Source organism: Protobothrops mucrosquamatus, unplaced genomic scaffold (assembly GCF_001527695.2).
Source record: "Protobothrops mucrosquamatus isolate PMUCROS unplaced genomic scaffold, P.Mucros_1.0 scaffold800, whole genome shotgun sequence".
NCBI classification, from domain to species: domain Eukaryota; kingdom Metazoa; phylum Chordata; class Lepidosauria; order Squamata; family Viperidae; genus Protobothrops; species Protobothrops mucrosquamatus.
The window spans coordinates 201439-214418 of NW_015387066.1; the positions used below are offsets into that span (position 1 = coordinate 201439).

At 39.0% G+C, this 12980-nt stretch overlaps 1 protein-coding gene across 1 annotated transcript in view; it reads right to left on the minus strand.

The window, feature by feature from the left end:
• Nucleotides 1-3536: 3536 nt before the first annotated feature.
• The window catches only part of KYNU (kynureninase), a 100471-nt gene continuing 91027 nt past the window's right edge, over nucleotides 3537-12980 (minus strand). The window contains exons 10-13 of the mRNA XM_015818826.2: nucleotides 9815-9867; nucleotides 8243-8328; nucleotides 4786-5016; nucleotides 3537-3723 (exon numbers count right to left, since the gene is read on the minus strand). Coding sequence (XP_015674312.2) covers nucleotides 3580-3723; nucleotides 4786-5016; nucleotides 8243-8328; nucleotides 9815-9867 — 514 coding nt within the window. The 3' untranslated portion in view covers nucleotides 3537-3579. The remainder of the gene's footprint in view (nucleotides 3724-4785; nucleotides 5017-8242; nucleotides 8329-9814; nucleotides 9868-12980) is intronic.

Genomic DNA, 12980 nt, shown 5'->3' on the forward strand with positions numbered 1-12980 from the left:
ACTATACTTAAAGTAACAAAATCAAATGTAGGTAAAAGCGCTCCATGGCAGCGGACCAGGATATCTTCGAGACCGCCTTCTGCCACAGATTACCTCCCATCGGCCTGTACGCTCCCACAGGGTGGGTCTCCTCAGGGTGCCGTCGGCCAGACAGTGCCGGCTGGCGACCCCAAGGGGGAGGGCCTTCTCTGTGGGAGCTCCCACCCTCTGGAATGAGCTACCCCCAGAGATCAGGGNGACTGGCCTAGGGGAAAATTTTAATGGGGTCTTAAAGCAATTTTATATTAACTTGACCAAATTACTAATATTTGTTTTTACTTATGTTTTTAAATTGTAGTTTTTGGGGATTAGTGTTTTATCTGGTTGTTAGCCGCCCTGAGTCCGTAAGGAGAAGGGCGGGATATAAATTAAATAAATAAATAAATAAATAAATAAATAAATAAATAAATAAAAATAAAGTTGCAAATGATCTGCTTTGAATGACTGGAAATATTAAATATGGGTTATAAGCTCTAAGTAGGTATCAGCATAAAATAGGCAATGTAATAAAGAGTGGATTAAGATTTTAGTGGTCACTTTGCCACACTGAAATGGCCAACAATGCAGCTGGTGGAGCAGAGGTGTAATATGCTGTTTTAGGACCACACATAACTGCGTGCACTGCTGCATTCTGTACCAGTTGAAGCTTCCAGATACTTTTCAAGGGCAACTCATGTACAGCACATTGCAGTAGCGTGATCTGAAAGTGACTAGGGCATGAATGACCATAAGCAAGGCCTGCTGATCCAGGAATAGCTGGCACACAAAGTCTGCAAAGACTTTCCTGGTCACAACTGCCACTTGCTCATTGAGCAGGAGTCATGAGTCTAGGAAGACCTCCCAATGGCACACCGAGTCTGTCTAGGGCAGTGCTACCTCATTCAGCACCAAAAACGACATAGTCCTTGAATCAGAGGGCCCCCAAAACCAAAACCAAACTCTTGTCAGTGTTCAGCTGAAGCCTGTTGTCCCCATCCAGATCCTCACAGCCTCCAGGCAGCAGGATAAGATGATTACGACATCGCTTGAAATGGTATAGGCCAGGGGTAGGCAACCTTGGCTCTTTTATGACTTGTGGACTTCAACTCCCAGAATTCCTGAGCCAGCATGGGTTTCCTGCCTGAGCAGGGGGTTGGACTAGAAGACCTCCAAGCTCCCTTCCAACTACTACTACTACTACTACTACTACTACTCTTCTTCTTCTTCTTCTTCTTCTTCTTCTTCTTCTTCTTCTTCTTCTTCTTCTTCTTCTTCTTCTTCTTCTTCTTCTTCTTCTTCTTCTTCTTCTTCTTCTTCTTCTTCTTCTTCATCATCACCATCATCCTCATCACCATCAATTTTCCTTTCCCTGCAAAAATACTGAGCTCTGAAATGGGTGCTTGCAAGAAAGGACACAGGATGTAGATTGTAACTGTGTAAACCCAAATACTTCCACAACTATCTGCATGACCCACACCTCTAGCTGCGAATGTTTCCCAGCCCTGTGATGAATGTAGCCTTGAATGAAAACAGAGCCTCAACTCAAAGAAGGCTTGGATAGAATGGATGAGGCCAAGCAATGCATCCTGGTCATCAATCATTCTTTTCTTCTTTCTCCATTTCTGGAATGCACAGCGGGCTTCCTTTCCATATCTTTCTATTGCTTTTCTCCTTTTTGCTCTTCATGTGTTGTGTTAGCCAAAAAAAGATCCTTCCAAAACATTACAAAATTAAGTACAATATGGTTCTTTATTTAACATGTTGATGTTACATTGTGTTTCGTATGTAAAGAGCTAAGCACTCGAGAAACATGGTGTGTTTTATTTTTATTTCAGAGATGTTAATTGACAGCTATAGAAACGAAAGTTTGAAACTTCCATCATTTTTCTGCAGCTTTCGGGTACTTTGGTTCTCATGAAATAATATGTAAAATGCTGACACCTAATGTTAAGTTTGAGTATTATCGTAAGATTCATTCTGTAAACAAGTTAAGGATAAAATCATAATTGCTACCCTGACAGAAAACTACCCCAAATAGCCCATTACTAATATTACAATATCAAGGAAATTAATTGAAATGGGATAATATTTTGTCTCAAAGTTAGCAACAGCTAAACAAGTCAGTAAACTATAAAACTAAAAGAATGTTTCGTGTTTGTGTTATCACTAGCTAATATTCAACAGCATGATGAGATAGGATAGTGTCATTGGGCAAAAACTAGCATAATCTGATATTCACCTCTCAATCTTTGTCAAACTGGGGAAAGCAGTTTCTAATATAGGTCCTAACAGAAGATAAAGCACAGAACAGCTTCCAGGTGAAATGAGGAAGTGGAAACCATTAGCCCAGCATATGCTGAAGCATGCATTAAGTCTCTCAAATATCAGTGCCCACCAAGCCTAGAAAACTGCTCTAGAAACTCTATCCATTAATAATGCCACATGCATGATCAGAAACATGCAGAACAATTCAATGAAAAGTTTGTATAGGCAAGGACCAGTGAGTTGAATTTAAAAGAAAGGATAACCAGTCTTAATATTAAGAAGAATGTTTTGATGGAGCTTTTAAGCAGTGAAACAATGTCTCCAAAACAATGGTTGACTCTCCTCTTTGGAGGTTTTCAATTGGGGACTAAATACCATTGGTGGATTCCTACACTGAAGGAACCCACAGATTTGTCAGACACAAGGAATCAGAACAGGCCAAAGCAATTTCTTTATTGTTGATCACCCATTTACAAGAATCTCCCAGACTGACTGCATTCCCTTGGGAAATGGTAGATAAAGGCATCAATAGTCGGGCCTCTTTCATTTCCTCCCATTGAGCAATTCCATGCTGGAATGCCTTTTCACTCCCTTTTCCTTTGGCTGGTGATTCTACCACAAGACTCTTCCAACTCATACATTTTATGAGTCTACAAATCCTTCATGAATTCTTACATACTTCATTTATATATATATATATAAGCTGAAGAATATGAAATGTTTAAGATATTAATATACTCTGACAATATTTTATTTAATCTAAATCACAAATCAAATGTAAAATACATCATACCTAAAAGGTATCAATATTTGGACAACACCTTTAAGAACAGATCTCGATACCTGAACAAGAGTTATGGCCCCTCGTGTACTTAAGGTAACAATATGAAGTCAGTGAATTGCTAGCCATTCATGGTGACAGCACAAAGTATCAAGAAGTTTTTACTCTTTATGTGCAGGCAAAAGTCCCTCCCAGTCCCTCAGGGAGAAAGGTGGCTGCTTGCCACTTAACGTGGACTGCGTTTACACAGGAAGATATCACATAAACAGGAACGATCAAAAGTCCTATTCTGCATAATGATGTCACACAAAACTTCCAGTGGGTGAAAGCATGAGTTTTAATAGAAAGCATATTACAATCCAATATTGAAAGTGAATTAATCTTTGGAAGTAAAGCAGTAGAATAAGGCCCAATCTGGAAGAAATTCCACCCACGCCCCCCCAAAAGATGTTCGAAACCTCCAATGCATTTGGCCAGGAGAAGAGGACAAAGATACAGTTATGTTGTCAATAAGATCAGGAAAGCGACTTCGAGTTTGCAGTCTGCTTGGCAGCTGCAACTGCGGATCCTAGGATTTCCACAAAGGTGTGCACATCCTGGAAAGTATTGTAGAGAGGAACTGGGGCAACACGGAGAGCGTCAGGTTCCCGCATGTCGCACTGCAAAACACCCAGATGAATATTCCATAAATTTAACGCCTTTGTGTTGGTTTGTCAAAGTGAAAACACAAAAAAATCGCATGTGTAATATTTGTTTGTTTCTTTTAGAATACTAATCAGTCACCATACTTTCCTACAAACCTTTTGCCTTATAATCTGGAAGAACACAATGACAAATAATTTCCAGGTTGTTTTTCAAGACCATTACATGATTGGCACTAGGACTTCAACTTAAAAAAAAAACAACCCTTATTTTTCATGTGTCTTTCCAATCATTACTTTGTTCTTGGGTGAAATGATAATCCCAGTGAACCTCTCATCTTTTCCATTAATCACAAAACTGGAAACATAATAATCTAATAAGTCTCATAATTCCAATATATTAGACAGAACCAGAGTTGTCTTTCTGCTAGCGGAAGGAACCAGAATCCACCAGAGCACAATTTTCCTTTCGCACAAAGTTCATAAAAGCTGCATTATTAAATTACACAGCATAATTTTCAGGGGACATTTTCTTTGGATAATATTTTGAAGGAATTGTCTGATATGGTTAAAAAAAAAGGTAATTACTTTTAAGAAGGAAGGAAATCAACCAACCAACCAACCTTTAGACCAGGAGTGTCCAATGTTGGCAACTTTGAAGACCTATGGACTTCAACTCCCAGAATTGCTGGCTCCTGCTTTAGACTATTTAATGCTATTGTATAACCACCCGCAACTTTACGCTACCCAGTTCCAATTTTCCCAAAATTGTTGCATATTTATTACAGGGACGTGTAGCTCAGCTTTGGTCGTAATTTTATGACTTACTGAAAACTCTCAAGTGATTCTTCCACTGCAATGACCCAGCAAATGCATCTCACATATTCTACTTTCTGCTCCCTGAAACCACGAGGTCAACACTCAATATTTATGAATTGTGAAATGCTACTTTAAACTTTATTTTGTTTTGATTATTCTACCCTGCCTATTATAACGCCAATACTATTCTAAAATTAACATGGCCACTTCCACAAAATAAAAGCATTTTTGAAGTTTCCAACATAAACCTAGGCTACTTACAGCGACGCCTCGTTTTTCCAGCTCTTTAAAAACATCTCTGATTGGAACAGAGAAAAGTAAGGTGAGCTGGCATCCTCTTTTTTCATGGTGGGATGGTGTGATTATTTTTATAAGCGGCTTCTCAGGGTCATTTCTATCTTTGCCGTAATAGTGCCTTATCAAATACTCCAAGTAGCCAGTAAGAAGTATGGATTTCCTTCTAAGGCACTTCACTGTACTTTGAGCAAAGATCTAATTAAAACAAACAAACAAAAATATCATTGCTGCATGAAAGAACGTTGCTTTCTCTACAAAGACAGCCTAAAATGAACCATTTCAACCACACAGTACTACCCTATTTGGATTTATTGTCAACATTTATTTGATCACTAGCAATATCATATAACATGAAAACACAACAAAACAACAGTTTCCCAAAGTTATAGCTAGCCCATTTCTTTTTGTATGGTGTCCCCTTATTGTAATGACACTTCAGACATATTCAAGCAATCGGTTCCCTAAGAGCCCTTCCATTCACTGCACCCACCACATATTGTAACAAATGCACTTGAAAATTATCTCTTGCTAGCTTAATTACATGCACATTGTCTACTAAGTACCGTTCTTCTCTGCTTCTGTATGTTGTGTTACAAGAATGATCAGACATTCCCAAGAAAGGAACAGCATAAAGCTGCAACTGCTTCCCAGGGATAGTAGGTCTTGCAGGAAACATGTGGATTGGGAGCATGAGGCACTTTGTTAACATGATGGCACTGGGAACAAATATTCACAACTTTAAATGCACTGGGACTTGGGGAGAGAAAGGGATAAAAAATACTACTTGCCAGCATGGGGGAAGGCAACAGAAGTCATCTCATGTTGCAAAAAACTTTGGGAAATGAGTTGCTGTAGTAGACCTTTCCCAGCTGGAGTTGCATTTATAAGGATTTGGTAGAGGAAATATACGGATAAAGAAAAATGTTTCCATCGCAAATGTTCTTTCTTTCGCTGTAAAAGGAAAACTGCCTTTGTTGTGTGTTTTAACACTTGCCTTGTTCAGCTGTTTCTTTAGAAACTGTACCTTCTGCTTAATGTATCCCTATGCAAGATGGCAGTCCATTTCATAAGTGTCATCTTTTGCCAGAGACCGCCTATTTCACTGTACTACAGCAATTAACGCAAGGGAATCCTGACTGTGCCAAAAGTGTAATGCAAACACAAAAAGGCAAGTCCATAGAAACTGATGTGCTCTTCCTGCTTTGACCCCCTGTAGTGGGCTAAATGACAGATTCTCTTCCCCCCCCCCACTCATTTGTAAGCACCATCTGGGTCAGAGCACAGTATCATCTCTAAGGTCATATAAAGTTTACAAAATACAAAAGATGTTTTAAGGGTAAACCAAATTAATTGCTCAAGAGAACAAATGAACGAATAAATAAACGAATAAATAAATGCACACCCTCACACACACCCTCTCACATACGATATACCCGCCATATCCCCTTGGCATTTCTTAATGCAGAATTTTAAATCTTAATGTTTTCAAATAAAACTCTCTAGGTTATTAGTAATTCTGTGATTGATTTTGTTTTGTTTTGTTTTACTGGCAATGCAATTTAGGGGGGAAAAAATAGCTTGGTTTTCACTTCCAAAATGTCCCCAAGTGAGACTTCGGCAGCCTGAGATGAATAAAAATATGTGTGAATATCAAAGGATATGGATGGCTGTCAAATAGCATTTTTCAAAGATATACACACAACATTAGCTTCCGATAGAAATCAGTGTGTAAGTAGCAAATTATGAATCAACACCCATTATATTAGGTTTCCCTAAAGATTGCTAATTGTTTTCTACAAAGCAACTAAGCCGCCCTGAGTCCGAAAGGAGAAGGGCGGGATATAAATACAATTAATAAATAAATAAATAAATAAGTGAAGACATGCGAGGTATATTAGATCTTCTAGTCACACGATTGAGACTTGATATATTAAATTCTACATTATTTTTTTCTTTGAAAAAAATCACTGATTTGTAACTCAAACGTGAATAATATTCCAGGATATATTGCTTCCCAGTATTTCTATGAAATTTGAGATTTTGCTTGTGGTTAAAACTCTGGTTCCTCTATGTGATGTTGCTTCGGCATTCTGTGCAACTGATAAAAACTTCATAACAATAAACCCCTCTGCTGACAAACATTTAGTTTTCCCTAGCATCAATTGATAAATTAAGAAATAAATTAAACTGGATACACTGGATACACTGGAATGTATTTACTTGTTTACTTCTTTAATTTAGAGTCCCTTGGCTCCTATTAACTCCAGGAGACTTTCACTTTAAAAACAAATAAGAATAAAAAGCAAGAGACAAATTGTGGACATGCAGCTGAGAAATAGCACACAAACCAACAAGAGTATGCTCTTTCTTCAAAAAGCCTATCCATATTTTCCAAAGAAAATGTCCCTATAATAATATTACATCAGGATGTACATAGCTTTGTTCTAAGAAACAGAATTATCAATAAGAGCATTTTTTACATTTATAATGGTGTAAAATCTGGCTTTTCTGTAGAGTAGCTTCAGAGCATACTATGTCTGTTGGTACGTAAGCTTTTTCTCATCTGGACATCCATGATTTTTTTCTTATGTTTTATTATTACTTGCTTTTAAAGCGAAAGCCTCTTCAGAGTCAATAGGAGCCAGGGAGCTTTAGATTAAATAAAAGAACTAAATAAGTAAATATGTTCCCATATAAGCTTGCAAATTTTAATTTCTTTCTTAATTTATCAGTTGATGCTAGGGAAAAATAAATGTGGATCAGCAGAAAGCTTCACTGTTATGAAGTTTTTCTTAGTTAGTCTGATGGGTTGGCTCAGCTTGATGTTACAGAGTGCCTACTACTGTACCTCATTGATTTTTGCACCAAAAACATACATATAGAAGAATGCTTGTATTTTAGTTACATAATTTATTCATTTAATTAATTAAAGTACTGCATGTTTCCAGCTTCAAAGCCTCCCTGTCTTCTGTCTGATTCAAGCACTTCGCTATGGATCGGCTCATGTCCCTGCTGAAAGGGGAACATGGGACTGCAATGGAACCAACGAAGTGGGCGAAGTACAGGTGATGTACTTGGTACTCAACTGCTCTGAAACTCATCAGATTTGGTACTCAGTGCATTTTGATGCAAAAATGTCGTCCTGGTACTCATTGCAGAAGCTAGAACTTTTCAGTGTTGGTTGCCTTGTAACTCACTACATTATTCCTTAGGGGGAAAATTTGTTTGGTACTCATAGTTTTTGGTACTTCTCGAACCAATTAACGATGAGTACCCAGGTACCAATGTAAAAGGTTATTCAAAGCATTTGTCTTTGGACAGATTTTTCAATTTACTGTCATCAAAAAGGAATATTGCCTAATGAAACAACATTTTTTTCCTTTGTCTGAATGTCTTCCCTTAGGAGAAAATAATTACTCACCTCTAAGCTAGCGTGAAGAGCACAGACCAATAAGATGGAAGGATTTGATAAACGAAATCCGTTGATTCCAGGGCTGAGTTGCAATTCTGTAACAATAATAAGTTATGTGAGGAATCTGGTTATATATAGTTGGAGAAGTATTAGGTCAGTGGTGGCGAACCTATGGCATGGGTGCCAGACGCGGCACTCGGAGCCCTCTCTGTGGGCACACGTGCCGTTGCCCCAGCCTTGCCTCCCCCATAACCCCCTCCTCACCAGCAGCCCCCCTGGAGGAGAGTCACCCCCGAGCGTGGCCCATGCGGAGCAGTGCATCCAAGGACATGGCAGCCAGGCAGTGTAGACAAGACTCTGCCCTCACACCCCATCGTGCACAGTTGATGCTGCGGGGCGCGGGCAGAGGGCGTGGCCACCATGGCACTGCTGGGCGATCTGTGGTGGGCCCTGGAGGCAGTGAGTGGCCCTGTGGGCAGGCGGGGTGGGGGCGGAGCAGGGGGGTCAGTTTTTGGGCACTCAGTCTGTAAAAGGTTTGCCATCACTGTATTAGGCTGTATTCAATATTATTTGAATGTCCTCTCTTGTAGAGAGCTTCAGCCAGGCCCTCCAAATCAGGTTTGATGCTACTCCATCAGCTAATCAAAACAATTGGATGTCAACAATTTTCAATATTTTTAATGCAAAAAGTAGAAATTTAGCTTTAAAACATTTTGATCTTTTCCATATAGTACCAAATGATCCCCATAGATTTGATTAAAGACTATTAAGGTTGCACAAGCATTCATATTTTTATGAAAGAAATAAACAGGCCTTGTTTAACTTTGAGATTAATCCCTGAGGAAACTGTCACTTTCGATAATGGTAAGTGACTTTAAAAACTTTAAAAAATATATTTTCCAAATTATTTTGAGGGCAGCACAATTAAACAGGAGTAACTTATAAAAAAGCAATAAGGCCTTAGTAGTATTACTAGCTAGTTTAGTGCCTCAAACCCATTCTTATTGTGTGATGTAGCAAGTTCAGGACTCCAAGTAGATTTTAAATGCATAAAAAAGAGTGTAAATTAAATGTCAATGTTACAACACTAATCAAAATGAAACAAAAACAGGTTGCTAAGCGACATGCACATAATAATGCCAAATAAATAACATCAAAATTTGGAATTTCCACAGAACAACCAATGTTGCCTTCCGGTTAAGGCTAGAACTATAGAGGCCACTAATTTATTTCACCTTTATAATAAAAATGTTGATTTTTTTTCCCTTGACATTTTGGTGCTTGTTTGCTACAACATGCTTTCGATCTCCTGTGCTGTCTTTCTCTTCTCTCTTTCTTTTTCTCTCTTTATAAAGGCCTTTATAAATCATCTATATAAATTTGGACTTTTTAAAGCTTTTGACTCTTTGATCTTTAATTTCAGGTTGGAATGGAAACATTTCCCTGTATTGAAAGAATCGTTGGTCTTGTTCTGCAGCAACTTTATTACTTTTGATGCCGTTTATATACGTTCATAAAAACAAACAAGTTAAGCAGTAATTTAAAACAAGTAATTTAAAACAGAAGGGTAAATATACATACTGTTTTCCATTAGAAACCTGGTTTTGTAGTCATGGCCCCACCATCCTATTAAACTGGGGAGGGGGCGATAGTAAAGGACCAGGGAAAAAGAAATGACAAGGATTAGTGACCCAATTAAAAAATATATATTTTTTTTTCACAAGACATTTTCTAGCAAGATGTATGAAGAATATGAGAATGGTATGAAAGGCCCATAGTGGAGTCTTTTTGATTTTCAGTACTCCTGTAGATGTCCGAGATAAAATAGTTGATAGGTATTTTTCACAATAGAGAATATAGATTATATCATAAAGTAATCACAAATCTATAAATCATAGATTGGGAGGAATTGATAATGTTTTTTTTAGACTCTTGAGAGATTCATAGGCCTTAGTACTACGTCCATAATAATCAATGGATACAGGAAGTCCTTGATTTGAGACCAAAATTGGAACTGGAATTTCGGTTGCTAAGTGATGTGGTCAACTGAGTCATCATGTGACTGGACCCTATTTTAGAAATATTTTTACTGTGGTTATTAAACAAATCACCACGGTCATTAAGCAAATCTGGCTTGTCAATTGACTTTGTTTGCCAATTGACAACACGCTGCAATATCATAAATGTGAGCTGGTCACCAAGTCCCTGAATTGTGATGTGACTGTAGAGCAGGGGTCTTCAAACTTGGCCTTTTTATGACTTGTGGACTTCAACTCCCAGAATTCCTCAGCCAGCGTGCCTAGCTGAGGAATTCTGGGAGTTGAAGTCCACAAGTCATAAAACGGCCAAGTTTGAAGACCCCTATTGTGTGATAAGTCATAATTTCAAGGATGGGTCATAAATCACTCTTTCCCAAGACCCCAGTAACTTCTAACCGTTGTTAAAAAAAACAGTTGTAAGTTGAGAACTACCTATAATGCTGCCTAAACTCTTGGGGATGCAGATCTTTTCTACAGAGAGATGGCCATCCCAACAAATATTCAAATGATAACTTCCTAAATCCAAGGGAAGCATTGCAGGCCAAGGAGCAAACCAAAGAACTATCTTCTGTCCGCAAACGCAATCAAGAACAGAAGAACCCTACAAGAACCTTCAGAGGCCGGGGAAGAAAGCTCCAGCAAATTCTGTGGGTTTAGTCTCAATGAGGAGCGACTTTTCGTATGTCAAGGTATAAAATGCTAAGACGTCTGCATTTACCCTTGCAAAGCTTTCAAAAATTACATCTGCAGGCAGGTTTCCTGTACGTTTGGGCTCCAAAAGTGGTATGAGAGAAACTAATACAAGTATTCCTTGTTTAGCAACTGCAACTGGTTCTGGTGAAATGATTGCTTTTTTTGCACTCATGTCAGAAGCAATGGGGCGCTTCCAGGTTGAAAGGATTAGCCAGTGACATCACTGTTGCCCTGGGGACGTCTAGTTGGTGGCTCCTTTCATGTCTCTGGCAGGAGCTGAAGTGAAAGACGAGAGCTCAACCCGCCCCATGACAGCTCTCAGGTCTCTAACCTCCTGCTCAGCTTCCCAACCACTCAACGGGTAGTTTGTTGCTAAGTGAACCACATGACCGAGACAGAAAGATTGCTGGTTGAGAAAATTGTGGGTGTCACTGTCACATTCAGGTAAAGTTCTCTGTGTATAGTGTCATATGTCTGACTTTTTTTTTTGTTGATGGTTATTTTATGATGCTCAGTTGCTATGTGTCTTTATTTTATATTCTGCATTTTATTTGTTTTTAACCATTTAATTGTAAGGTGCCCAAAACCACATACGTGAGACGGGTAGTCATATAAATCAAATAAATACATTGTGGATGTTGTTGACATTTCTATTGAAAACGTTATGAAAATAATTTTATTTGGCTACCACAGTCAGAATATATATATATATAAAACCAATAAATTAAAATGCCTTTGAAATTTGAGTTCTGATGCTCTGAATCACATACAAAACTTTTAACAACTTCCATGCAGTTTTAAGGTATGCTATATATTGCAATTAAACATCCCAATCAAGTAAATGTTGTGACCCTTGCATTATTTTAAAAGACTTTAAACCTTTTGGTGTTTAAAGTTAACCCTGTCTTCTCAACCCAAACCACTTTAAGTGGGTTGGGCAGAGAAGACAGTGACTGGCCAAAAGTGATTCAGCAGGCAGTCATGCCTAAGGCAGGATTAGAACTCATAGCCACTTGGTAATTGGCCAAAAGTCACCCAGCTGGCAGACTCTTGGTGATTGCCCGAAAACCACTCAGCTGGCAGTCATGCCTAAGGTGGGCCTTGAACTCATAGTCACCTGATTTGTGGCCGGGCGCATTAATCACTAGACCAAACTGGCTCAAACTGGGTGGAGACTCAGCTTGTTTGATATATTGGCCTCATTCCCTGGGAGAAGAAACTGAGAACACTTTCCAAGTCTCAGCACTGTGCCATGCTTCCTGTGCCATGCTTAGAATGCTGGATTCCACTTCTCTGTGTCTCTTGCCTTTTCCTTTAGATTTGTTGTCCGCTTATTAGATTCTTGGTCTTGACCCAAATCAAGCCAGGCACTATGCTTATAGTTATCATTTTAAGATATTGATAAAAGGGACTTCCGGTTTGCCATCGCGGCCGCCACAGACGCTGGAAGACAAGCTCCATCTTCCGCATTTGATTTCGTTCTACTGGAGGACCCTGGAAAGGGTCGAAAGTCGCCCTGTAGGGGCGACGAGCAAGGAGGAGACTCCCCCTTGATCACGGGAGGGCGGCAGCCCTTCCGCTTGATCCAGGGCAGCCCTCCAAACCGGCGGAGGAAAGACCGGCCATGGGAATATGGCTTGTCACTAAGCTGCAGACAGCCGAAGTCAAACTTACCATGAAGCACTTCTAAAGCAACGCAGATGAAACTGGGTGAGATCTGATCTTCTCTTTAAGATCTTAAGTATTTTCTTTTCCTGTAAAAGCTGCCCAAAGTATTTTTCCCCCTGTGATGAGAGAGGGAAGGGAATTTCTACCCCACCCTCTAAGAACAGCAGCGACTGACTACCCAGGGGAGTTAAAGCACTAAAATAACAATTTTAATCTAATTGGGTTTATAAGTTTCTGAAACTTGGGGACCAAAAGTTTTCTTATTTTTACTGGAGACTTTTGTTTTTATCTACAAAAAAGAAATAAAACTGGAAAAAGGATTATAAAAATTTTGGACTTAAAAAACT